This window comes from Prionailurus viverrinus, chromosome B1 (assembly GCF_022837055.1).
Source record: "Prionailurus viverrinus isolate Anna chromosome B1, UM_Priviv_1.0, whole genome shotgun sequence".
Taxonomy (NCBI): Eukaryota; Metazoa; Chordata; class Mammalia; order Carnivora; family Felidae; genus Prionailurus; species Prionailurus viverrinus.
Genome location: NC_062564.1, coordinates 76,556,996 through 76,582,390, shown reverse-complemented (window position 1 = coordinate 76,582,390; position 25,395 = coordinate 76,556,996). Strand labels below are relative to the sequence as shown.

Genomic DNA, 25,395 nt, shown 5'->3' with positions numbered 1-25,395 from the left:
ATTCTTTTTAATAGGGAATTACTTGTTCAAACAGGAGGGGGGGACAAATAAACAAGATAAACAAATAACAAGCTAAACATATTTCTCAGTTCCAGGAAACTGAAACATTTACTTGGACAGCCACCCTGGGTAACAGAGACATAAATCCAATCCCAGGGTGCACAGAATGTGTGAAGTCTAATAGGAGATTCTCCCCTCAACATACTGTGACCTCAAAGAGCTAAACCATTAAGAGCTGAATCTAGTAGGACATCTACAAGGAATTATAGCTGGGTTTTTACCTCCTGGGTTGCCCAGGAAGCCTTAAGTCAAAAAAGCTGGTTTAAATGCCTGGAGGACTCTGGCAGAAGGATATGCATATCCTTTCTGAAAGAGGGTATCTTCATCATAGGCCTCAAATTATTCCCACAAATATTAGTTTTCAAATGCAATGACCAGTACACAAAGACAACTAGAAACTCAAGGGAACTACGCTCTATGCAGAGAGCCAGCAGAAAAGGACAATAGAAACAGACCGATAGACTTCAGATACTGGATTATCATATGGTGACTGAAAACACTTACACTTACTGGATTTAAATCTACGTTGAAGATGCCTGCAAAGAATAAGAAGCTACAAAGTGACGTAAATTGAAGAAGAACTAAATTAACCTTTTAGAAATAAAAGACAGTAATCAAAATTTAAAAATCATTAGATCAATTTAAGAGTTCAGTCACAGATGAAAAGAAAATTAATGAAACAATTTGACACTTTACTAGATTTGATGTCTTCTGACATCTTTCTGTTCCATTTTATCTGAATTTTGAAATTCTCAGATGGTTTGGACCCAATAACCTGATTTCACACGTCCTGTGCTGTCTTTTATTCAACATAATTAAATTAAAACCGATAATTGTACCATTTAATGTAACAATGTCAAGGAACATCGTTTTTTTTAAAAAAGCTTTTATTACAAAGCATAGTTGAGGATTCAAATACGTACCTCTGACAAATCCCTTAGGTGCTGGTGTTACTAGAAGAAACTAGATGCAACTGACTTCATTAACACCTCCCCTGTGGCTTTTTACCCTTGGGCAGAAAGAGGAATCAGACCAGGAAGAAGACAAGTTTGGTTTTTATTCTGGAGTAGGTAGCCTGCAGGTCTATAACTTTTTCCACTGGGAAGGTTTTAAACTAGTGAACTGCCAACTATGAAGTAAACTTAGTCAAATTTACTAGAAAGTATAGAATTAATAAAGAGAGTTTATTAGACTTAGTAGTATATTTAAAAGGACTCATTGATTTTCACTGGTCACTAGTTTTCACTAGTCTGCAGTGAGACAAGAAAAGTAAGTTCTAAGCATGTTTTCATAAAGTTGACTGATTTAAAAGAATTGACTTTTTAGAGGCTATCTTATTTTTATTTTGCAGGTCAAAATAATTTAAAATGAAGTGATGCTGATAGTAAATGGCAGTTGTCTTTTGTCTTTAACAGCTTGGTGAAAATTTAAAATTGCAGTTCTGGTTCCAAAATTATTTTGGGAATCTGGATTGATCCACAGAGTCCAAAAGACTGGGAACACCACTGATGTCATCAACCCCTTATTTGAGTATCCAACAAATATTCTGAGGGCCTAGGATGTGCTAGGAGAAGGGGGCACAAGTAACAGAAGTAACCGTGCACAAGTAACTGCACTGTGTGCGCCCTGCTTACAGTGAAAAAGGAGCACATTTAATCCAGAATTCTGAGAAGTTAGGTAGTGCTACGTCTTCTGGGAGCAGGGCTGAAGGAAAGCCTGTTTGTTTGGGAATTCAATCTCTTACTGAAAGAAGTGAAGCTGAGCTGTTTTGAAGAGGCACAAGTATTTGCTTGCTGCTGAGGGAAAAGGAATGAATGGAGGAGAAAGCTGTTTAGTCTAGGGAACTTTATAAATTCTTTTTACTTCTATTTTTTAGAGAGAAAGTAGAGAAGGGGCAGAGGGAGAGAGTTTTTAAAAAATGTTTATTTATTTATTTATTTTGAGAGAGAATGCAAACAGCGGAGGGGCAGAGAAAGAGGGAGAGAGAGAATCCCAAGCGTGGATGAGGGGTTCTATCCCATGACTGTGAGATCATGACCTGAGCAGGTATCAAGAGTCTGATGCTCAACAGACTGAGCCATCCAGGTACCCCAAGGTCACAGCAGTTTTTGTCAGAGGGGACGTTAAGAGATGTCAACATACCTCTGGCTGAGTACCAAGCTTGTATGGGCCAGGCTTCCAGGGGGCTGCACACTTGAAGCTTTCGGGCCACATCTAACCAGGATGTATTTTGCTAAACCCCTACAATTAAAAAAAAAAAAAAAGGTGTTGTGTTTTGTTTTTTGCGTCAGTTGCAAAAATGGAAAATCTTGTCAATTTCCAGCTTTTCTTGAAAACTTAAAAATATCTGGGGACACGAGGAACCATACTTCCTCAGGGAAACAATCATAGTAACCTCCTATCTATGTATAATAAACCTATAGAAAAGTATACGTGTGTAACTTGATGTTCGCCAATGACATTCCCCACCAACCAGCACCCCATATCAACATGCGTAACATTACTAGCACCGACGTTGCAGGATTTTTAACCTCAATACCTGGGATTCATGGTCTCATCGCCTCGAAGAGGTGGACACAAAATAAAATGAGCAGCAGGCAAAAGTTTAAGACGGGCATTTCAAAGCGAATGCCCGTGACTACAGGCAAGGGCCTTTGTTCTATAGGGTTTTGATCCCGGCCCCCTTTCCTTACCCCGCGTCTCTTCTCAGGTTCGCTACCCTTATTGGCCTGATAAATCGGAATACCTAGTCATTCCTTTTTGATTGGTTCTTTTCCATTAAGCCGGGGTGGTCTATGGCCACACCTTGGTTTTAAAGTCTACTACGCAGTTTTAGTCAGGTCTTTTGTCAAATTCCTGAGGGGTACCTGAAGGGGAGTGGGTGGTGTCTGCTACATTCTCAAGAGGAACTTTACTCCTGAGGGAGTTTGCTCCAGGTCGTACATTGCTGGAAGAAATGTTTTAAAATGTCTTTTTCCCCACCCGGGGACCGTCAAGCCTTAGCCTCTTCCTCTTCCGTTCTGCTTACTGAATCCTATCTTTTCCTAGCATAGCTCCAAAGTTATACTTATTTAATCCTACTTACAATCTTGTGAGGCAGACTACATTACTATGTCCTTTTAAATACGAGGAAACTGAAGGTAGACAAGTCACCAGGCTAAATATTGAAACTAGCATTTGAAACTGGATCTGCTGTCTGATTCCAAGTCCCATACCCTCCAAAAAAACCAGGTGAACTGGTAAGTTCGCTTTTAACAATATGGAGAGGCTGTTTCCTTCCACTTACTTCCGGGCTCCAGAGCCACGGAAACCACCGGCAACCCCCACGGCGCACCTCAGGCCGCCAGCGCCCGCGCCTCCCCAGCGCAGAACCGAGAGGGCAGTGCACGCCGCTCGTGCTGTGCAGTCTCCACACACTAGAGGACGCTGTCGCAGCTGCAATCTGAGGAGTTCCTCTTTCTGTTGTCGCGATACTCTAGGGGCCGGAAAAACGCAGTATCGAAGGTCACGTAGATGGCACGCCTAGCCCCGTACGCCTAAGTTCTCGCGCGAGTTACACTTCCGCCCTTTTGGCTCCCTGAGCAGCGCCATGGCGGTAGGCAAGAACAAGCGCCTTACGAAAGGCGGCAAAAAGGGAGCCAAGAAGAAAGTGTAAGTGGCTTCTGTTTTGGCCCCCAGCTTTTTGGCGTTCTTCTGGTGTCGGCGGGCGGGTTCTGGATGGCGGCGTGTGCGGGATGGCGAGGATGCCAGTTGGATTGCGCGCCGTGCCTGGTTGGGAACCTTCGAACGGTGGCCTGGTGGATCTGGGTTTTCTGTGTCGCCGCGGGCAGGTTCCTTTCCTTTAGCCTTGGTGGTCTTGTGCGCACTCCTGTGAGCCAAATTGGCGTCGCTTCTCGGGACTGGCGTGTTCGGTATTGCGTGCTCCCTGGCTTTGTAAATTCCACGGGAAAGCGATGCTACTTATATGAGTTGAGGAAGTCATTCTCGTTTGCCCAGGACCGCGCGCCCCTTCCTCTCTTTGGGGCAGGTGGGACCTTGGAGTTCCTAAGAGCTCTCGTGAGTCCCTGAAGATTCTGAGTTACCAGTAGGAGTTTTCATGCACCAGTGAAGTTCAGGAGACGTGCATGTTATTCAGAGGCAGTGTTTCAAGAGACCTGCATGTTATTCTGAAGCAGTGCTGCTTATGTAGTGGAAAAACCGATGGTGGGGAGTGTGTATGTTTATGGCATAGCTTTTTCAAGGTGTCCGGTGTGTGTACAATGAAGCAGACATCGTGGGGAAGAGATAGGTTTGTATGTGCGCCCCTCACCTCACTGAGAACTAGAGTCTTACATACTCCAGTTGCTTACGTGCTAGTTATTAGCCTTTTACAATCCTTAGAATGAGGAATCGGTTTAAAAATAAAAACTTAGTAAGAATTAACGTGATTTACGGTAAGACTTAATGTAAATGTTTTTTAAATTACAGGGTTGATCCATTTTCAAAGAAAGATTGGTATGATGTAAAAGCACCAGCAATGTTTAATATAAGAAATATTGGAAAAACACTAGTCACGAGAACTCAAGGAACCAGTGAGTATTTTATGCTTGTTTTGTATTTTTCTTTACTTAAGGTCTGCTCGTGGTCCTGTGGTGGGAGAACTTAAGGAAATGTCAGTTCTTGGTTGCAGCTTTGGCCACTGTTGGTGCTTGTGTTTGGTAGAAGAAAGGTGGTGCTTTTAGAATCATTAAGAAAACGTGCCTGGGTAGTTTGAGCTTCTAATGAGCATAGTCAGGTCATTGGTGTTCAAATGCATTTGGTTAACAAAAGTTAGGGTTTTTGTAACGTACCATAAATTTTCTGATTTCTCAGTTCAATTTTATGCATGAACATTTCTTCGTTTGCTTGACATTATGTGGTTCCTAACGTTAATGATATGACAATTTTTGTTTTATAGAAATCGCATCTGATGGCCTTAAGGGTCGTGTGTTTGAAGTAAGCCTGGCTGATTTGCAGAATGATGAAGTTGCATTTAGGAAATTCAAGCTAATTACTGAAGATGTTCAGGGCAAAAACTGCCTGACTAATTTCCATGGCATGGATCTTACCCGGGACAAAATGTGCTCCATGGTCAAAAAATGGCAGGTGAGAACAAAAATTCCTCAGAGTGCTTGGTGCTGTGGTATGCGTGGCCAAGGATGTGATGTTATAATGACCATGAAATTGAAGTAAGTTTCATTTTAAATTCTTGATGTTTTCTTGTCTTTACTGAGTTCTGACTCTGGAAGTGGCACTCCTGAATTTGAGCAAAGCTGTGAGCAAGCCATCATCTTCTTGTTTAAATGGAGTTCAAGATTTATTCTCAAGGTTTAGTACTGGGTTATCAGAGTTAGTTTTTCTGCGGCTTGGATTGTTGGTTGGGGTATGTCTAGGTGCAGGTTTTCAATTTTGTCTGTCTTTGGCATATCTTTGAAACTCGAAATCTAGTGAATTTTGTAGTGAAAAGGTTCATTGGTGCATTTGTTTCTCTTGTAATGTAGCATAAGAGTGGCAGAGCCTCTGGTGTGAGGTTGGAGTCTTTGCTCCATTTCCCAGCCGTGTTCTCTTTGGCAAGCAACTTAAAGCTTTGCCAAACCTTGATTTCTTTATCTAAAATGCAGGTAAGAGTATCACTTCTTGGAGTTAAGGTGAAATAAAAGCCATGTAAACATGCTTGAGCAAAGAGCTTGACACAAACCATCTGGTCAGTATTGTTATTACAGGAAATAACTACGTTGGTTCAGATGTATCTGGCTAACCATTCAGTTTTGGGATATTTTGTTTATGGGAATGAATGATGACAAAATGTTTTGGTCCCAAATGATACATACTGATTATACTGTTAGATTTATTTCTGACATTCCCCGAGGATTTTATGGTTGAATTTCTGGAGATATTTTAAGGTATTTTTGCCAGAAGTGTATTATTAAACTAATTTACAAATTGCAAGGAGGTAATTCGGTTTTTGTTGCTACCTAAGGTAGTTTTCGTTTTTTAACTTTGTGGAGTGATATGAATAGTTAACGGATTTTTAATTACATTTTAGTTGTGAAATTGAATATCTAATCCTCAGCATGGCTCTAGTTTGGGACAGGAAGGACATTTAAAAATACAAATATTTAGGGGCGCCTGGGTGGCGCAGTCGGTTAAGCATCCGACTTCAGCCAGGTCACGATCTCGTGGTCTGCGAGTTCGAGCCCCGCGTCAGGCTCTGGGCTGATGGCTCAGAGCCTGGAGCCTGTTTCCGATTCTGTGTCTCCCTCTCTCTCTGCCCCTCCCCCGTTCATGCTCTGTCTCTCTCTGTCCCAAAAATAAATAAACGTTGAAAAAAAAATTTAGAAAATACAGATATTTAGTGTTAATAGCAATATTTAACCTATTCAAACACATTTTTTTAAAAAGGAGGAGTAAGTGTAGATGTCCATATTGTAGAGTGTCTTCGAACCTATTTTCTCATCTTGCAGAGTTGTTCCACTGGGTGGGAAGGGTAGGCTGTTAAAAGGCTGGCATGCATACATAAAAGGTATGGGAGTGCTGGGTGCTGTTGAGGGGGATAGAAGTGTTACATGGGGATGAGAAGGAGAGTTGAGAGGACTTGGTATTTAATTAGATACGAAGGATAGTAACATTTGGAGTAACTGTTGGTAAGTTTACTTCAGGGAAGTTAATTCTGTAAATTAGGCATGTAGTTTATGTTATACTTCGTATTATAAAATAAGTACTTGATCTTCTAGTTTTTTTACATTAGAAATTGAGGGCTTTAAATTGAACTTGGTACAATATCTCTTTTTCTCTAGACCATGATTGAAGCTCACGTTGATGTCAAAACTACCGATGGGTATTTGCTTCGTCTCTTTTGTGTCGGTTTTACTAAAAAACGCAACAATCAGATTCGGAAGACCTCTTATGCTCAGCACCAACAGGTCCGCCAAATTCGGAAAAAGATGATGGAAATAATGACCCGAGAGGTGCAGACAAATGACTTGAAAGAAGTTGTCAATAAATTGTAAGTGTTTCTTTTCATTATACAACATAACCCTGAATCTCTGGTTATCCCTCAGATGAAGGAAAGCATATGAGACTAGGTAGAGTCAAACCTGTGTTTTAATCCTGTCTATGAAACTGTCTAGCTAAATCCCTTGAAATGAAATGTAAGTGCTAAGTAAATGTGATTTGGTTTCTTCATCCTTATGGATCAAGCAGTCTCATGGCAGATGGTGAGACTTGAAGCAAAAGAAACGCCGTTGCCTTAATTAGAAAATAAACTGAATAGACAAAACTTTGCAGTCAATGATGTATGGGAATAGATGATGACAAAATGTTTCGGTCCCAGATGATGTTCACTGATAAAACTGTTAAAACATTTTTCTGATGTTCCCATGCAGTTGGCTAAGAGGGTGGAACAAAAAAAGCAGAAGGCTCAAATACTAACTTTGCATTTAAATAGCTGTATAATTTGGATCATTTAACGTCCACCTGTAAAGGGGCAATAATAGACTCTTACAAGAGGATTTAAGTGGATTAAATGAGGTGGGTATAATAATGTATAGGTTTATTCTTTTCTGTCATTACTGTTTTGCAGGATTCCAGACAGCATCGGAAAAGACATAGAGAAGGCTTGTCAGTCTATTTATCCACTTCATGATGTCTTCGTTAGAAAAGTAAAAATGCTGAAGAAGCCCAAGTTTGAATGTAAGTGAAAATACGTAAAGAAAGAAATTGTGTGAACAGAGTACATTGGTGTCTTGTTTTTTGAGGCCAGATGATGGCTTCCCCCTCCCCCCCATTGTGGTTATATAGTTTTGAGGACTATTGTTTTAAGACAGTGGTATACTATAACACTTTCTTTCTTTCTTTTAGTGGGAAAGCTCATGGAGCTTCATGGTGAAGGTAGCAGTTCTGGAAAAGCTACTGGGGATGAGACCGGTGCTAAAGTTGAGCGAGCTGATGGATATGAGCCACCAGTCCAAGAATCTGTTTAAAATTCAGACATTTAATGGTGACAAATAAAAAATCTTATTTGTGATGTTTAATTTCTGATCATTATTTTTGAGTAATATACACTTGGTGAATCAGATGTTTTGAACTGATAGTGATGTGAACTCTTCTGAAGCGTTCATGGATTTTATCTATTGCTCTTAGTTACTAAATAGCTGTGAAAGGGTAGTCATCTATTTCAAGCTGTAGTGATCTGGATGGTAGTGCTATGGATGGTTAATGAAATCTTTTTTCTGTATGGCCTGTGTTTTTAAATGGTTCTTGAACCATCTAAAAGGCTTGATAAAATATGGTAGGGCCTGCCCCCAGAATTTCTTATTCAGTAGTTGTAGGATGAGACCTGAAAACTTGCTTTTTCTAAATGTTTTTTTATTTTAGAGCATACATGCAAGCAGGGGAGAGGGGCAGAGAGAGAATCCCAAGCAGGCACCATGCTCAGCCCAGAGCCTGATCATGACCCTGGGATCATGACCCGAGCTAAAGTCCACTTGGGCACTCTACCAATTGAGCCACCCAGGTGTCCCTGAAAACTTGTATTTTAAACAAGTTTTCAGGTGATGGCTGGGGACCACACTTGGAGAACCACTCTGCTACACTGAGCAATGAGAAGAGCCTGTTAATTTTGTTTAGTTTTTTTTTTTATGCAAGTGCTCATTTCCCAATAGTAAAATGGCACACTGTTCACCTTTACTATGAAGTTGAATTTGACTAGAGAAATTGGTTATTGATCACCTGTGAATAAGTGGGCATTTGATGCTGTCCACTATCCAGTATTTAGTCATTTACCCATTCTGTTCTAGTCCTTTTCACCTCCCAACTTTTTTCATTCTTGATCAGCTCAAGACCTTAAACTGAAGAACGTTTAAACTGGGTGAGAAGAGAACACAAATTCCCGTTACTTCCACCCTACCATCTATGTATATATGAACAGGTTTTGCCTTCTTGTCTAATCAAGCTCATAGCTGTAGCTGTTTTCATGTTTCTCAATGTTTGTTTAACCAGTCCCTTCCATCAGCATACATACTGAAGTTTGCCCTTCCAGATAACACCCTACTCAAACCCCTTATAGCAAAGCTCAAAGAACTTAACCATATATATATTTTGGGGGGTGATAAGCAGTTTGATGTTTAACCACATTCTTCGTAACACTACTTTTTTTATTTTTTAAAAAATGAGAGTGTGCGTGTATGAGTGGGGGAGAAGGAGAGAATCACAAGGCTTTCAGTGCAGGGCATGACACAGGGCTCAATCCCAGGAACCAAGAGATCATGACCTGTGCTGGAATCAAGAGTCCGGGTGCTTAACCAACAGCCACCCAGGTGTCCCCCTCTAATTTTGCTTGTGAATAATGCAATTGGACACCCCCAAAAGCTGTTGCTGTCAAGACTACCAGTGACTTTAAGTCCAAATGGTCCATTCATGACCCACATTTTATTTGCTTTTAGTGACATTTGACAGTTGACTTTCTTCCAGAATCTTACCTCAGATTTCCTATGTCAGTGGCTACTCTTACTAGTTCATCTCAGACTTTAGAGGAGGTCTAAGGCTTGTCTTGGACATTTAGCCATACTCTCCCTAGTATTCAGTATCTCAAACTGACTTCCAGTTTATTTCTAGCCTACACCTTTCTTTGAATTGCAGGTTTTGTCTATCAACTGCTTACTTGATATCTTCGGATGTAAAATAGGCCTTTCACATTGTATATTTCTAAAATGGTTATTTCAGGGGCACCTGGGCAGCTCAGTTAGGCTTGACTTCAACTCAGGTCATGATCTTGAGGTTTGTGAGTTCAAGCCCAGCATCAGGCTCTGTGCTGACAGCTGAGAGCCTGGAGCCTGCTTCAGATTCTGTGTCTCCCTTGCTCTCTGCCTTTCCCCCACTCCCTCTCTCTCAAAAATAAACATTAAAAAAAAATAAAAGATGGTATTCCAGATCACAGTGTAACCAAAACACTCCTATATTGAAGGCCAAAATCCTCTGGTCATCCTTGATCATTCAGTTTATTCAAAATAGAGAATCTCCCCGTTTCTTACCATGTCCATTACAATCACTTTTAAGCAAGCCACCATTACTACTTGGATTGTTAACTACCTAGTCTCCTGAGGTCCCCCTCTTGTGGAATTTAGATGACTCAAGGCCCATGTGATCTTGCCTCTGACCTCTTACTACAATGTCTCTAACTCTTCTAGCTAGACTGTCCTCACTTCCTGGATGAATTAGGTATACTGTTTCCCTTTTACTTATGTCTACTAGAATATTCCAGGAAGACTGCTTGTTTGGGGGGAGGGGGTGTCTTGTTCACTGCTAAACCTCCAGTGCCTAGTTCAATACTTGTTGAATAAAGGAATGAATGATATTCCCTATTAATATCCCATAGTGAAGAAGCAAATGTTTTCAGTAAAAAACATTACATTAAACATTTGGATCTCAAATGACAGGGGCTTCCTTTCCAAGGTGGACAGTTAGGTCAAAAGAGTGGATATTGAGGGTAGGGTCCAGGAATTGAGATAAATGGTATTTTTTGTCTTGTTGGACATCATTTAATGATACAGTCAACAGTTAAGCTCCAATCTGCTACATCTCTGAATAGGGCTTGGCATAGTTCTTAGAAGGGTTCATTTGAAAATGGTTCCAAAAAGAATGTATGGTTGAATTTTCTAAGAATGTTGATTTTTGAGAGGGGGACAGAGGATCCAAAGCTGGCTCTGTGTGAACAGCATAGAGCCCAACGTGGGGCTTGAACTCATGAACTGTGAGATCATGACTTGAGCCAAAGTTGGACGCTTAACTAGCTGAGCCACCCAGGTACCCTTGTGATTGAATTTTAAATGGTTTGGACTGTTTGATGGTGGGTTTAATCAAGTTATCTTCTAGGCCAACTTGAAGGTGGATAACATCCATCCAGTAAAAAACTGTAAAGGATAATTCTGTTTCCAAGTATCTTATATTTTTTATTACTATTTTAGATTGTGGGGGAGGACAGGGGGAGGGGGAGAGAGAATCCTAAGCAGGCTCCATGCTCAGTATGGAGACTTGGGGCTTGATCCCACTACCCTGGGATCACTATCTGAGCTGAAATCAAGTCAGATGCTCAACCGATTGAGCCACCCAGGTGCCCCATAAGTACCTTATACATTTAATACATAGATTTTAAGTATTCACACTTTGCTTTTCTCTACTTGATTCTAATTGGAACAATTTTACTTTGGTCTTTCATAGGAAAACAAAAACTGTTAAAACCAGGGATACAGCAGTCTTCAAAAACAGGTTACTGAAGGGGCACTGGGGTGGCTCAGTTGGTTAAACGACTCACAGCCAGGAGATCATGACTGAGCTGAAGTCAGGATGCTTAGCCAAATGAGCCACCCAGGTGCCCCACACAGGTTCTTAAATGTGGAAAAATGAGAAAGAAGAGATTGGGATAATGCCATGTGAAGATTCTGCCCAATATTACTAGCTTTGATAAAGAGGACCATGGGCCAAGGGAAGCGAATGCCCTCTAAAAGCTAGAAAAGGCATGGAAATTCTCAGTGTCACAATGGTTCAATAGAATATGCCATCATTATTTATCCCACATTGCATGCACAGTAGTCTCACCACTACCAGTATAATCACTGAGAAGTTTTAAAAAAAATTTGACATACGGCCCACTGAATTTTTATGGTTGTGCTGTTAACATTGTCTGAGCACATGGCCATTACTTCTATTCTCCCTCTTAGGCCTTATGTAGTCCCACTGCTACAACTATGTCATTGATACCCACTTCCAGTCCTTAGGTTGATAGCTGTATAGTTACTTTGTTTGATACTTGTTCTCTGGTCACTTCCTAAGTTCTCATGGCAGTACTTTCTGAGTTCTTGCATGTTTAGTACAATTTGTCAGGGTGCTTTATACCTGAAAGTCACTTTTATGGGATATAATACCCTTTGGATTCTGTGTCTCTCTCTCTTTAAAAAATAAAAACATTAAAAATATAAAAAAACAAACAAAAAACAACCTAACAGTCAAAGTGGATAATATAACATCCTTGACTCTTTGAGCATCTTAAATATACTACTACATTTTCCTCTGGCATAAAGATTGCTAAGGAAAATCAGATGATAATCTAGTTTCTTTCCCTTGTAAGTCACTTTCTGGTTTTGGCTAGAAGCCCAAAGAATATTTTAGTTTTTTAAATCTATTAAGTTTATAAAATGTGTCTTGGTAGTAGTTGTTCTGATTGAATAGTCTCAGGTATGCAGTATACTCTGTGAATATATAACTTCAATTCTATTTGGGGGTAGTTTTCATAAATTAAAGTTTTTAGCATTTGTTCTATTCCCTTGATTTGGTGCCCTTTATCGGGGACTTCCTTGCCTGTGATTTCCTGGCAGCCGTTATGGTCCCTAACTATTCATGTGATAAACTCCTTGGGATGTATTTCTGGGTGATTTTGTCAGCTAATTACTGCCCATGGGCTAAATCTGGCCAATGTCTGTTTTTTGATGGCCTACAAGGTGAGAATGGCTTTTCCATTTTCATATGGATAAAAAAAAATGCTTCATCACATGTGAAAATTATATGAAATTAAAATTTCAGTATACACAAAGTTTTACTGGAACACAGTACACTCATTCAGCTTTACGTATTGTCAGTCGCTGCCTTTTGCACTACAGAGGCAGAGTTGAGTAGTGACAGACCACACACAGCACACTCATCACTTCACACTAAGGTGCAGCACAATGCAGACTGCCACGTTTATATGTGTTTCATATCACCATATCACTGCCGGGTTTATACGTGTTTCGTAACACCTTCAAGACACCTTCGAAGATGCATTACATAAAATCTCATTTCAAATCAGCCATAAGCTGTGAGACCATGACCTGGGCCTAAATGAAGATGCTTCAGTTAAGATGCTTAACTGACTGAGCCCACCAGGTGCCCTTGTTTTCTTTTTAAAGAATCATTTTAGAAATATATACTGAGATATTTATATTTGATATTTGAGATCTGCTTCGAAATAATTGGGGAGGAGAAAGTGTCAGGATCTGTGCAGTGTTTGACATTTTACCCAACTTATAAGCTTTTTAAAAAGTTAGTCTGCCACAGTTTCATGGATACCGGCAAAAGATATGAGACTCCTGAGTCAGAAATAAAAGGACTTTATTACTCACAGCATATCAATAGCTGAAGCTTCATGTTCATTTGCGACAGTTTCCCATGCTCCTCAAATCCCACAGAGGTAATGCAAAGGATCCATCATACAGTGGGTTGCATTACAGAAGAGGAACACTACAAATTCAGCACTTGGATAACTAAGTGGAAGCAAGTCCGCTCTTTTTCCAGGGGGAGACATTACATCATCCCTCAAGGTTGCAAGGTGCAAACACCAACCTGAGAAATGGGTCAGGTAAGGAGCAGGCAGAGAGTTGTATTCTTGGCATACCCAACAACATGCAGCGACACATGGACTCTGTGGCAGACTGCCTCTCACAATGCACTCCTCAGTGAGTAAGAATTGACATGTTCTTAGCCAAACTTCAATTTTCACATGAATATGCTCCTCCATCAACCACTCTGACTAGTCACCAGGTTAGAATCTCACACCACATACTGTCAACAAGATTCAAAGCAATGCATGAGGCCAACCTGTGGTATTTACCTCAGTCATTCTTTCCAGGGTTCCATACTCAGCCAATTGTGAATAAGTCCAAGGGGGTAGCAGTTGCTCTTATTTGAGGCAGCCATAATGTATTCAAAGGCCAGGCCATTATGCCTTATGAACCATGCAAGAGAGTTTAAACTTAGGTGTCATTGTCAATAATTACATGGGCAGTAGATGAGCAAAAAAGCAACACCTGTCCCCAGGAGAGAGCCAACTCATGACTTATTTTTGTTCCCCCATCCAGAAATACAATCAAAGGGGCACAGGTCACTTCACCTCAGAATTTGTTGTTAAACCTGATTTGGTTTAACACATCACATTGGTTTGAACAAGTCACATGGACAGTGTCACCAAACAGTTGTAGCTCCAGTTGCCATTTTTGGTATTACCCAAAGCCATTCGGACATCAAAGGCATGTGGTCAGCCAGATTGAATTAAGGTTGTGTTGATGGGTGAGTCTGTACAACACATTCACGTGTGGAGCTGCTGCTGCTGTCATCAAGCATAGCAAAACTAGTTCAGAACCAATCACATCTCATTTTATGAGTTTTCTTCTTTTCATAGCACATGGACACAGATGACAAACCCAGTAGAAGATCAGACATGCTGGATGCAACTGCCACATGATTTAGGTAGCAGTTTTGGATCAAGGTTAGTAGTTCTCAACTGGGGTCAATTTCATCTCCGGGGGACATTTGGCAATGTCCACAGACATTTTTGTCACACCTGGGAGGGAAGGTGCTAATGGAATCTAGTGGGTAGAGGCAAGTGATACTGCCAAATAGCCCACAATGCACAAAGCAGCACCTCACAACACTAATTATCCAGCCTAGAACATCAACAGTGCCAAGACTGAGAATGAAACAAAGAGTACGTTAATTGCTGTCTTTCCCTCCCTTCTAGGATCTAAAATGTTTTCTCTTCAGGTGCCAGCAGAGATACTTATAACTTCATCTTTTCTCTAATCATACCCTCTTTCACCCAGAACTTTTGTCCTGATTATCACCTAGGAGGCAGCCCAGAGGAGATGACCCTTTCCTGAGGATTGCCATATTCTGTGACCCCAACTACCCAACTCAGTTCATGCAAAATGAAGAGCTTAAAGCTGCTGCAATTTTTACTTGAAAGGGAAGGCCCATTTACTGAAGCACATATGGTCTCCAATACTCAAAGCATCCAACAAGGAGTTGGGCCCCCTTTTGTGGCAGGTCAAAGAGACCTGCCTTGATTACTACAGGGATTAAACATTCTAGATCCACCCACACAGTCCCCCAAAAATACTTGGTGAGCAGGCCCCTGAATTTTATTGGAGTTTATCAAACACCCCTGTTGGGAGTATGATAAAAACCAGTCAAGGCCTATAGATACTAAAGGTTCTGATTCACCAACAGGACATCTATTGTAGTGAAAATATTGGACATCAAAGGGTAGAGAAACTTGTGTTAAATCCTGGCCCACCCACTGGTGGCAAATGGCAGGGGAGTCTACTCTAAAAGTAGCAGTGACCTGGACAGAATAATCTTTCAAACTTTACAAGCATTTATTACAGCACAAGTATGTACACATCAACCTCAGGTTTAGCAGAATATACACTAGTACACCCGGACTGAGCCAGAGAGGCACACAGGTGCATACACACAAATTCAGAAAATATTTTATAAATTAATTTTTTTTCTTCATTGCAAGTTTTGCCCAAATGCCATGAGTTAATTTGAATGCTTTATTTCCTGGGGCACCTGGGTGACTCAGTCATTTAAGTGTTCAACTCTTGATTTCAGCTCAGGTCATGATCTCATGGTTCATGGGCTTGAGCCCAGCATTGGGCTCTGCGCTGTCAGTGTTGAGCCTGCTTGGGATTCTCTCTCCCTCTCTCTCTTTGCCCCTTCCCAATTCAGGCTCTCTCTTGCACACTCTCGTACTTTCTCTCTCAAAATAAACTTAAAAAAAAGAAAAAGAAAACAATCACAATCCTATTAACATACTTCTAAATTTCAATAAAAATTCCTTAATAGTATTAAATATCCACTCACACCAATTTAATCAATGATTAATCCTCTGTTGGATATAATGCTGTGATAAGCAATGAAAGTGTGAAAGCAAGGGTAGTAAGCTTCCATATGCTAAGACCATTCATGAAGTCAAAGTTGAGAAATTACTGCAGGTGTCATTAGCTCTAAGTCTGTTTGCAGAACTGTTAACTGTTTTGTGTCAAAAGAAGATATAACTCACTATAGTGGTGGAAAATGACAATACCAACAGACTGTTAAAACCAAATGCTGGTAAGGAGTGAAGTAACTGGAATTCTTAAACATTGCTAATAGTGTATAAAGTGGTACAACGCTTTGGAAAGCAAGCAGCTTTTTAATAAAATTACACATTTATCTACTTCACTACTTAACAAATTTACTCCTAGACATTTATCCAAGAGAGATAAAATCCTATGTGTACAAAACGACTTAAGAATGTTAGTACTAGTCAACTGTATCTCAATAAAGCTTAGGGGGAAATATGCATACCAGCTTTATTCATAATAGCTAAAAACTGGAAAAAATCAATAGGAAGATGGATAAACAAATTATCATGTTTTCTTATGATGAACTACTACTGAGGAATAAAAGGGAACAGACTACTGTTACACACAACGTGGAAGAGTCTCAAAAACATCATGTTGAGCAAAAGAATCCAGAAGAGCAGATATTACATTATTTCATTTTTATGACATCCTAGAACAAGCAAAACAAATCTTGGTGGTAGAGATCAGAACAGTGATGGCCTCTGCAGGGGAGGAGAGCAGGATGTGATGACTTACTGGGAAAGGGCACAAGAAACTTTCTACAGTGCTGGAAATGTTCTATGCATTTATTGATGGATATGAGTGTATAGAAATTGCCAAAACTCACAGAACTGTACACTTAGTATCTACACATTTTATGTACATTATGCTCCAATTAAAGAAAAATATGTATCTAGCCAGCTACATCATGGACTTGCTGCCATTTAGTGTCTGTCCCACTCTGCAATATGCTTTCTACACTTCATATCTACTTAGGCCTGGAACCAAACCTAAATATGCTTCTTTTACCTTTCTCATGGGCTTCTTGGCTGCCCTGGTATTCAGGACTTTGGCTCTAGGTACGGCCACATGGCTAGATCTGATCTTATGTTCAACATTCTAGCAGTTATGGTTAGTATTACTGCCATCCATGGACTGATGGCAGTGTTCCTTACTGCCAAATCCTAAAGAAAATCTTCCTTTCTGCAGTTGGACACCAGCTTGAGTGATTTGGCTGCTGGCTTTGTGGGGGACATCAGTATGTGGGGTCTGCTCAGCGGGCCTATTTGTGAGCGTAATTCTGATTCTCATCTTTCCAGGGGTACTCAGCTTCTTTGGTTTCATCATTGCCCTTGCTCTCTTTACAAAGAACCCTCTCTTTGTGACCATCAAATATAAGATGTTGTAGCAGCCATCCAGCCCTATCTAGCAGGAACAGCCAGACACACTTTTATGGGGGCAATCATCCCACCTGGTAGTTAGTCTTCTAGATGCATGACGCTTCAGTGCTCTACATTCTGTTGCTCTCTGACCTTTTCCCCAAATTCTCATTGCAGTGGACAACTAGGCCTTCTCATAGCCCAACGAGGCCCCTCCGACCAGCAAAGATGCAGGTCTCTGTCTGCTCACCAATATTCATCTTCCCCTAGAGGACTCTGCATATACAAATGAATAGGGTAATTTTTTTTCATCACTGTATATGTATTTTTCAATAGCTCTGGCATTTCATAGGTCTAAAGAGAAGACACCACTGTCTCCTTAGTACAGGCATACCTCATTTAAAACAAATATTTATTTATTTATTTTGGAAGAGCGCAGGCAGGTGAGGGGCAGAGAGGGGGGGGGGGGACTGAGGATCCAAAGTGGGCTCTGCACTGACAGGCTAACAGCAGCGAGCCCAATGTGGGGCTTGAACTCACAAACCATGAGATCATGACATGAGCTGAAGTCAGATGTTCAACCGACTGAGCCATCCAGGGGCCCCAGGCATACCTCATTTTATTGCACTTCATTGCGTTTAGCAGATACAGAGTTTTTTACGAACTGAAAGTTTGTAGCAACCCTGAGTCAAGCAAGCCTACTGCGGTCATTTTTCCAACAGCATTTGCTCAGTTTGTGTCCCTGTGGCACATTTTGGTAATTCTTCTAATATTTCAAATTTTTTCATTATTATTATATTTATAATGTTGATCTGTGATCAGTGGTCTTTGATGTTACTATTGTAATTGTTTTCCTGAGACACAATATTGAAATTAGGCCAGTTAATTATGTGCAATGGCCTCTAAGTGCTCAAGTGAAAGGAAGGGTCACACATCCCTCACTTTAAGTCAAAAGCTAGAAATAATTAAGCTTAGTGAGGAAGGCATGTTGAAAGCTGAGATGGGCCAAAAACCAAGCCTCTTGCACAAAAGATAGTTAAATTGTGAATTCAAAGGTAAAGTTCTTACAGGAGATGAGAAGTGCTACTACTCCAGTGAACACACGAATGATAAGAAACTGAAACAGCCTCATTGCTGATATGGATAGAAGATCAAACCGGCTACAACATTCTCTTAAACCAAAGCCTAATCCAGAGCAAGGACCTACCTGTCCTCAATTCTATGAGGGATGACAGAGGTGAGGAAGCTGTAGAAGAAAAGTCTAGAGCCACAGCAAGTTATCTAGAAGATCCAGCTAAGGTAATTCATGAAGGTGGCTATACTAAACAGATTTTCAATGTAGACAAAACAGCTGTATATTGGAAGAAGATGCCATCTGGGATTTTCACAGCTAGAAAGGAGAATTCATTGCCTGGCTTTAAAACTTCAAAGGAGCGGCTGACTTTCTTGTTAGGGGTTTATGCAGCTGGTGACTTAAAGCCAGTGCTCATTTACCACTCCCCAAATCATAGGGCCCATAAGAGTTATACTAAATCTGGAGCACCTGGGTGGCTCAGTTAGTTAAATGCCTGACTCTTGATTTGAGCTCAGGTCATGATCTCATGGTTTGGGAGCTTGAGCCCTGTATTGGGCTCTGTGCTGACAGTGCAAACCCTGCTTGGGATTCTCTCTCTCTTTCTCTTTCTGCCCCACCCCTGCTTGTGCACACTCTCTCAAAATAAATAAATAAACTTAAAAAAAAAGTAAAAAAAAAAAAAAGAGTTATGGTAAATCTACTCTGCCTTTGCTCTATAAATGGAACAACAAAGCCTGGATCACAGCACATCTGTTTACAACATGGTTTACTGAATATTTTAAGCCCACTGTTGAGACCCACTACTCAGAGAAGATTCCTTTCAAAATATTACTGCTCACTGACAATGTACCTGGTCACCCAACTTTGGTGGAGAAGTACAAGATTAATGTTGTTTTCATGCCTGCTAACACAACATTGCGTTCCGTGGCCCATGGATCAAGGAATAATTGATCCATGGATCAAGGACTTTTGAGTGTTCTTATTTAAGAAATAAGGCTATGACTTCCATAAATATATATTCCTCTAATGGATTTGGTCAAAGTAAATTGAAAACCTTGTGAAAGGATTCATGATGCTGGGTGCCACTAAGAATAACTGTGATTCATCAGAAGATGGCAGATTATCAACATGAACAGGAGTTTACAAGAAGTTGATTCCAACCCTCAAGGATGACTTTGAGGGGTTCAAGACTTCACTGAAGGAAGTACCTGCAGATGTGGTGGAAACAGCAAGAGAACTAGAATTAGAAGTGGAGCCTGAAAATGTGTCTGAATTGCTGTGATCTCATAATACAACTTGAACAGATAAGGAGTTGCTTCTTATAGATGAATTAAGTGGTTTCTTGAGACGGAAGCTACACCTGGCAAAGAAGCTGTGAAGACTGTTGAAATAACAAAAACTCTAGAACATTTCGAAAACTGAGTTGATAAAGCAGTGGCAATATTTGGGATAACTGACTCCAATTTTGACACAGGTTCTCCTGTGGGTAAAATGTTATCAAACGGCATCACATGCTACAGAGAAATCGTTCATGAAGGGAAGAGTCAATGGATGTGGCAAACCTCACTTTGTGTTATTTTAAGAAACTGCAACAACCACCCAGACCTTCAGCAGCCACCACCCTCATTAGTCAGCAGCCATCAACATTGAGGCAAAAGGATTACGACCTGCTGAAAGCTCAGATGGTTAGCATTTTTTAGCAATAAAGCATTTTTAAATTAAGGTATGTACATTGTTTAGACGTAATGTTATTCCACACTTAATAAACTACTCTATAGTGTAAACATAACTTATATATGCACCAAAAACCCAAAATATTCATTTGACTTGCTTTTTCATGATATTCACTTTGCTGCAGTGGTCTGGAACTGAACCCCCAGTATCACTGAGGTATGTCTGTATAGAGTAATCTCAGGTAGGGTACTGAATTGAAGGGTTAGTTAAATGCTCTGACACTCTTTGAAAGTAACAACTCTGCTCCTCACTGCTGGCTACCTGGGACAGGGGGAACAATGTGGTGGGCCTTAGTGGTCCTCTGAGTCAGGGCTCTATTAAATAAAAAACTTAGATATGACCGGGGAAATAAATGTCACTGCCCTTTTTATTCTAATTGTAAAGTACAACTAAATATAGGTCACTATTTTGGTATGAAGACTCTTAGTTTATTTCTGTTAAAAGAGGATATACAACCAAAGGTAATTTTCCTTTCTGAATTATAAACTTTAGTTCTTACTTCTCCTGAAAAACATTTCAAGTTATTGCCTAATTTACAGTATTTGAAGATAAATAATCCATGGCTTACATTCCATTAAGATTCCTTAAAAAAAAAAAAATCTAGAATGTATCCCATCCTCAAATATACATTTATTAAATAGCTTAACAGTGCCTGAGTTAATCTATTAGACTCCAAAATACAACAGTTTTTTGCACTATATGTGTATAAAAAGCTAGGTTTAGGAATCGTTGCTGTTACCAAGAGCACAGCCCTACAGTCACACCTTCTCATGATCTGATGCTTCAAGGATTCATATATTCTCTACTACACTGAAAAGGAATGCCCATTAATGAATCAATTCATACCTAGGTAACATCAATATAAATTGTGTACATAAAATTGAGAAACTAAGCAGGATTTTTTTTTTTTGAGGAAATAAATTTAAGGCTTTATTCTCTGCAACTCATTCTAATTGTAAGTGTTATATCTGAGAAGTTATGGTTTTTTTTTTTTTAAGTTTATTTATTTATTTTGAGAGAGAGGGAATTCCAAGTAGGCTCCACACTGGCAGTGTGGGGCCCAACGTGGGGCTGGAACTCATGAACTATGAGATCATGACATGAATCGAAACCAATAGTTGGATGCTTAAGCGAATGAGCTACCCAGGGGCCCCATATCTGAAACGTTTTGTTTATAGACAATAAAACAGATGAAATCTACTTGTTTAACGTATCACGTTAGCACAACGAAAAAAGTACTCAACTGGAAATCAGTAGAACTAGCTAGGTTTTGCTTTAAGCTCTGCCATACCTGTATGACCTTAGGCAAATCATTTAATCTCTGCAGTTTGAGAGCTCTGGTCTGCACTCTTCTGTGGTTTAACAGGATGAGCTTGCAATTAGGAGAGAGGCCCCTAGATGGTGCTGTTGTTCTGACTTAGGCTTTGTATTTTTTTTCCCCTCTATAATTACAGTGAAGTAAAAACGCATAGGTTAGAAAATGATTTCCTATTAGTTCTGAAAAAAATCCAGTGTTAAATATTCAAAATGGCATTGAATTATGAATCATATGGTTCATGTACATTTGGCATTAATTGAAAGGAATAACTATTAATGATTATAACAAATATTCCCTTATAATTAGCTCATCGCTATTTCACTAGGTATATTTATCTCAGCTTAAGAAACTGAGATACTAAAATAAAAACCAAACAATTATTGTTAAAAGAGTACTGATGTATAATAAATCCTATAGAAAAAAAAATTTTTTTCAAATGCTAGTTCTAACAATAAATCTTGATAAATGCAGACTGTTTTTCACTATGAATGTTTCAGGCTGTATTTAAAACCTGTGATTTCCATGAGCCCAGTGACAGATATCTTATATTACCCCTCCATCTATATAAACAAAATCTACTTTTAAAAAAAAGTACATTAAAAAAAAATCTTTAAGTATTTTAAAGGATAAGAATAATGTATTAAGTGACTTCTCTAGTTTCAATCCACTAAAGAAAAAGGATTTGAAGATTCTAGTTTGAGTAGGCTTGGATGTACAATATCAGGTTTCATCTAAAATTACTGAAAGGAAAAAATATATTTCTATTCCTCCCCTATGAAATTCACCGAGTGTAATATGTTCAATCAATACAGAGAACAAGGAAATACCTATGAAAACCCATACTGAGCAACATTCCGGCATTTTGTCAGTTGACTGGGTAATAAGTGGCAAGCAAAAAAGGTGTCATGAAGGAGTGAAATGATAAAAACTGTGAATTTTGTTTCAATGAAGATTTTTGTCTACAAATTAAGGAGGAAAAATACTGGATCTTGGGGATCTGAGATAGTATTGCTATATGTGAAAGCTTTCCATCTAACCAACCAATCTACCAATCATCCAACCAACCAACCAACCAACCAACCAACCAACCAACTTTTATTGAGTCTACATACATGGTGCAAAGGGCTGGAGATACAAAGGTACCATCTCCATTCTCAAAAAACTCAGTCGAGTATGAGAAAAGGACTTTGAAAAGTTCAGCTCAGTTTATTATAGTGTCAAATAGATTTACAACTATTGCACTTATCATTCTGCTAACACAAGGCCAAAATTTAAAAGGAATATTTTTCTCCAATAAAGCTAGGCTTTCATAATCTTTGATATATGATGTTAAAATTACACAGGCAAAAAACATACCCCCATCCTATTCCAGACACATCCCCACTTCCTTATTGTTGTGCACCTTGCTGCAAATAAGAATTTAGTCAAGATAACGCTAAGTCATTCATTTCTCGTAAAATTACTCTTGAGATTTGACAAGAGTTTTCTTTATACTGTCCTCTTTAACCAAAATGTAAGAAAAACAGCTCCCATATTCCCAAATCAATTGTAATCATGTAAATGGAAGATGAATTTCCATCAAAGACAGTAAACATCTCTTCCCTTACAAAACCCCACATGGTGTTCACATAATGGTTTGACAACTGGCTGCCTAACTTTTGGACAATAGGAAATCATAACAAAAGCAAACAAGTGGTCTAGTATATGAATTCTTCTCAAAAATAGAAGAAAGTCATGAACATTGTTGGGCAAGTGTTTTACATTTCCAATGAAATTCTATTCCATTGATCTGTTTGAAGATTGTCTTCGACCTATTTGGCTTAAGCCCATAAACTGTAATTGATTCAGTCACATAAAGAACCACTTTTATCTTAAGCCTGGAATGCATAACAAATGGATACCAGGAAAGTGGTTTTTCATTTGCTCTAATAATTTGTTCAGGGATGAGCTGGGGGAAAAAGCCCAAATAACTATCAGCCTTCGGTCTTCTTAAATTATTTTTCATTCTGATTATAATGGGAAGAAATGAGCTGTGGGGGTTTGGTGTTTTCTGTTTTAACCGTTGCTCTGTATTCTGAGATATATGCAATTCATAATGTACCATTATAACAAGACAGTTTTTATATATTACTGGGGTAACGCAAAGAAAATGAATTTTTCTTTGGGTACCAGTAATTGTCAAAAGAATGATTGCAGATTCAGAAAATGTGCTTTATAATAACCCTGTTAACATAAAATATACATGGAAGAGAGAAGGTATGGCAGGTAGGTGGAATGATTGGTTAGTTGTATTAGCAAGGCATTTCAAGATGATTTTGGTTCTTTTGACTAAGATACATCAAATTTTAATCACCCTTAAATCCTTAGACAAAGGGAAATACTTAGTAACATAAGGAGCATTCGATGAGCACGAGCTGATTCACCACGTGCTTATAAAGGCCCCAACTAGTTAATAAACTGCCTCACCTGAAGCAGAGATTTGCCCTGGTAATAAGGGATAATGCGCTTAAGTGGTTAGAATTAATTTGAATATCAACAATGAAATTTAGATTACCAACCATGTCCTGATAGTTACAGCATGGAGAATATCAAATGTCCTCTTTTTAAACTAAAGTAAAAAATGGAACAAGCATGGTTAATTTCCTTGTGCTGATGAAAAGATGTCTAAGTGCAACTTTTGCTTGTAAGCCTCCCCATGCTGCCATGTCACCTGACGCTCTCCCCGGAGGAAGTGTCTGTCTGCCTTGCTAATCCTGCTTGATGTCTTCCTTGATAGAACATCAAGGCTTGCTTATGGGTTTCCATGTACAGGTTTCTACTGTGAATGAAAGCTGACTACAAAATCATATTCTGCTTTCAGAAAATTCTAGTGTACCATGTACAGCATAGGTATTTCATTCAGTTTAAAAAAATAGTGCAAAAACATATCTGATAGTCAAAGTGATAGTTCAAGTGAGTTCTTGTGCTGAAAAACACAGTCAAGCTTCACCTTTAGCTGACTTGTCAAAACTGAACATAGTTTTTGGGAAATATTCCAGATTTTCCCATTAGTTCTCCACTCATCCAGTCATCATCTACAGATTCCAGCTCTGTTATGATGTCTCCAGCCTGTAAGAAGACAAAAATTGGAAATAATGATTAGTTTCTGTCGAGAATAAGCATGGTAAGCAGTCTACCTGGACAGGCATGGTTAATCTTCTCTTTATGTAACTCACTGATCCTGATTTGCCCAGAGGATTAAATGATACACCACAAAGATGATCTATACCTTATGACACCATTTACTTGTATGCCACTTCTCCTCAGAGCCTGTTCCTTTGCCTTTCTCACCCTTGCTGTACTTTTATTTTCCTGTTTGCATTTTGTGCCCTCCCCCCAATTACTTCTAATCTAAAATACTTCTTTACTAATATATAGTTTTTCACGTAATAATTACTTATTGAGTACCCATCATATGTCAGACACTGTTCTGAGCATTATGGCTACAACAACGAATAAAGACTTCAGTTTAGAGTAGGGAGACAAATAAATAAGCTGGCAGAGGAGGACAGACAGTGTGGGACTGTCTTCTCATTAGGGCAGTCAGGGAATGCCCCATTGAAGGTGACATTTAAATAAAGACTTGGAGGTAAGAGAATAAGTCCTGTGCTTATGATAGGTCGTGTCCTACCTTATGTACTTCATAGGAATTAACTCATTTAAACAACACTGCATCCTAGAGGTGGTTACTATTATTGTGCCATTTTAAGAGAGAGATCCTTACAGACTTCTGTATTTTAAAGAGAAGGAACTTGAAGCCCAAAGAGATTACATAGATTCCTTGGTGTCACATATCTAGTTAGTGGTAGAGACAGGATTCCAATCTAGTGTGATTTCGAGGGCCTGTATTGCTAACCATTGGGCAACATGGCCACCACATCTTATAGTGGACTTTTTACTTAGAAAGGCTTTTATTATAATTGCCTTTCCCAACATCCTGAGCATTTTGTACTCTACATTTATTCTTCCACCTAATGGTATCCTCCTCTACCATTTGGTTTATTCCATGCTTCTGTGGCCTCACGATCAAATTTACATTCTTTCCTGTCTTTAAAGGGCTTCTCCCTGACTCAG

At 39.4% G+C, this 25,395-nt stretch overlaps 2 protein-coding genes, 1 long non-coding RNA gene and 2 other non-coding genes across 7 annotated transcripts in view; 3 read left to right on the top strand and 2 right to left on the bottom strand.

The window, feature by feature from the left end:
* Positions 1-986: 986 nt before the first annotated feature.
* LOC125164283 (uncharacterized) lies at positions 987-3,369 on the bottom strand. Its single transcript, XR_007151707.1, has 3 exons — positions 3,146-3,369; positions 2,203-2,301; positions 987-1,069 (listed from the first exon to the last, which is right to left on the bottom strand). It is a non-coding gene; the product is annotated as an uncharacterized LOC125164283 (long non-coding RNA).
* Positions 3,370-3,555: 186 nt separating this feature from the next.
* RPS3A (ribosomal protein S3A) lies at positions 3,556-8,111 on the top strand. Its single transcript, XM_047856887.1, has 6 exons — positions 3,556-3,711; positions 4,528-4,631; positions 4,997-5,184; positions 6,876-7,084; positions 7,661-7,770; positions 7,939-8,111. The coding sequence occupies exons 1-6, from the start codon at positions 3,650-3,652 to the stop codon at positions 8,058-8,060; spliced, it is 795 nt and encodes a 264-aa protein (XP_047712843.1). The 5' UTR covers positions 3,556-3,649; the 3' UTR covers positions 8,061-8,111.
* On the top strand, positions 5,868-5,940 carry LOC125165076 (small nucleolar RNA SNORD73). Its single transcript, XR_007151962.1, has one exon. It is a non-coding gene; the product is annotated as a small nucleolar RNA SNORD73 (small nucleolar RNA).
* On the top strand, positions 7,381-7,454 carry LOC125165077 (small nucleolar RNA SNORD73). The gene has a single exon (XR_007151963.1). It is a non-coding gene; the product is annotated as a small nucleolar RNA SNORD73 (small nucleolar RNA).
* A 14,357-nt stretch (positions 8,112-22,468) lies between the features above and the next one.
* The window catches only part of SH3D19 (SH3 domain containing 19), a 186,401-nt gene continuing 183,474 nt past the window's right edge, over positions 22,469-25,395 (bottom strand). For all 3 annotated transcript variants that reach the window (XM_047856843.1, XM_047856844.1, XM_047856845.1), the window contains one exon: positions 22,469-24,390. In XM_047856843.1, the coding sequence (XP_047712799.1) occupies positions 24,286-24,390 (105 nt within the window). In that variant the 3' untranslated portion in view covers positions 22,469-24,285. The remainder of the gene's footprint in view (positions 24,391-25,395) is intronic.

What these genes read in the sequence shown, in the direction of transcription:
- RPS3A (XM_047856887.1), top strand. Translation starts at nt 3,650, where the DNA reads ATGGCGGTAGGCAAGAACAAGCGCCTTACGAAAGGCGGCAAAAAGGGA. An exon ending in AAAGAAGTTGTCAATAAATT is followed by an intron (nt 7,085 to 7,660) that starts GTAAGTGTTTCT and finishes ACTGTTTTGCAG; the next exon opens with GATTCCAGACAGCATCGGAA. An exon ending in GAAGAAGCCCAAGTTTGAAT is followed by an intron (nt 7,771 to 7,938) that starts GTAAGTGAAAAT and finishes TCTTTCTTTTAG; the next exon opens with TGGGAAAGCTCATGGAGCTT.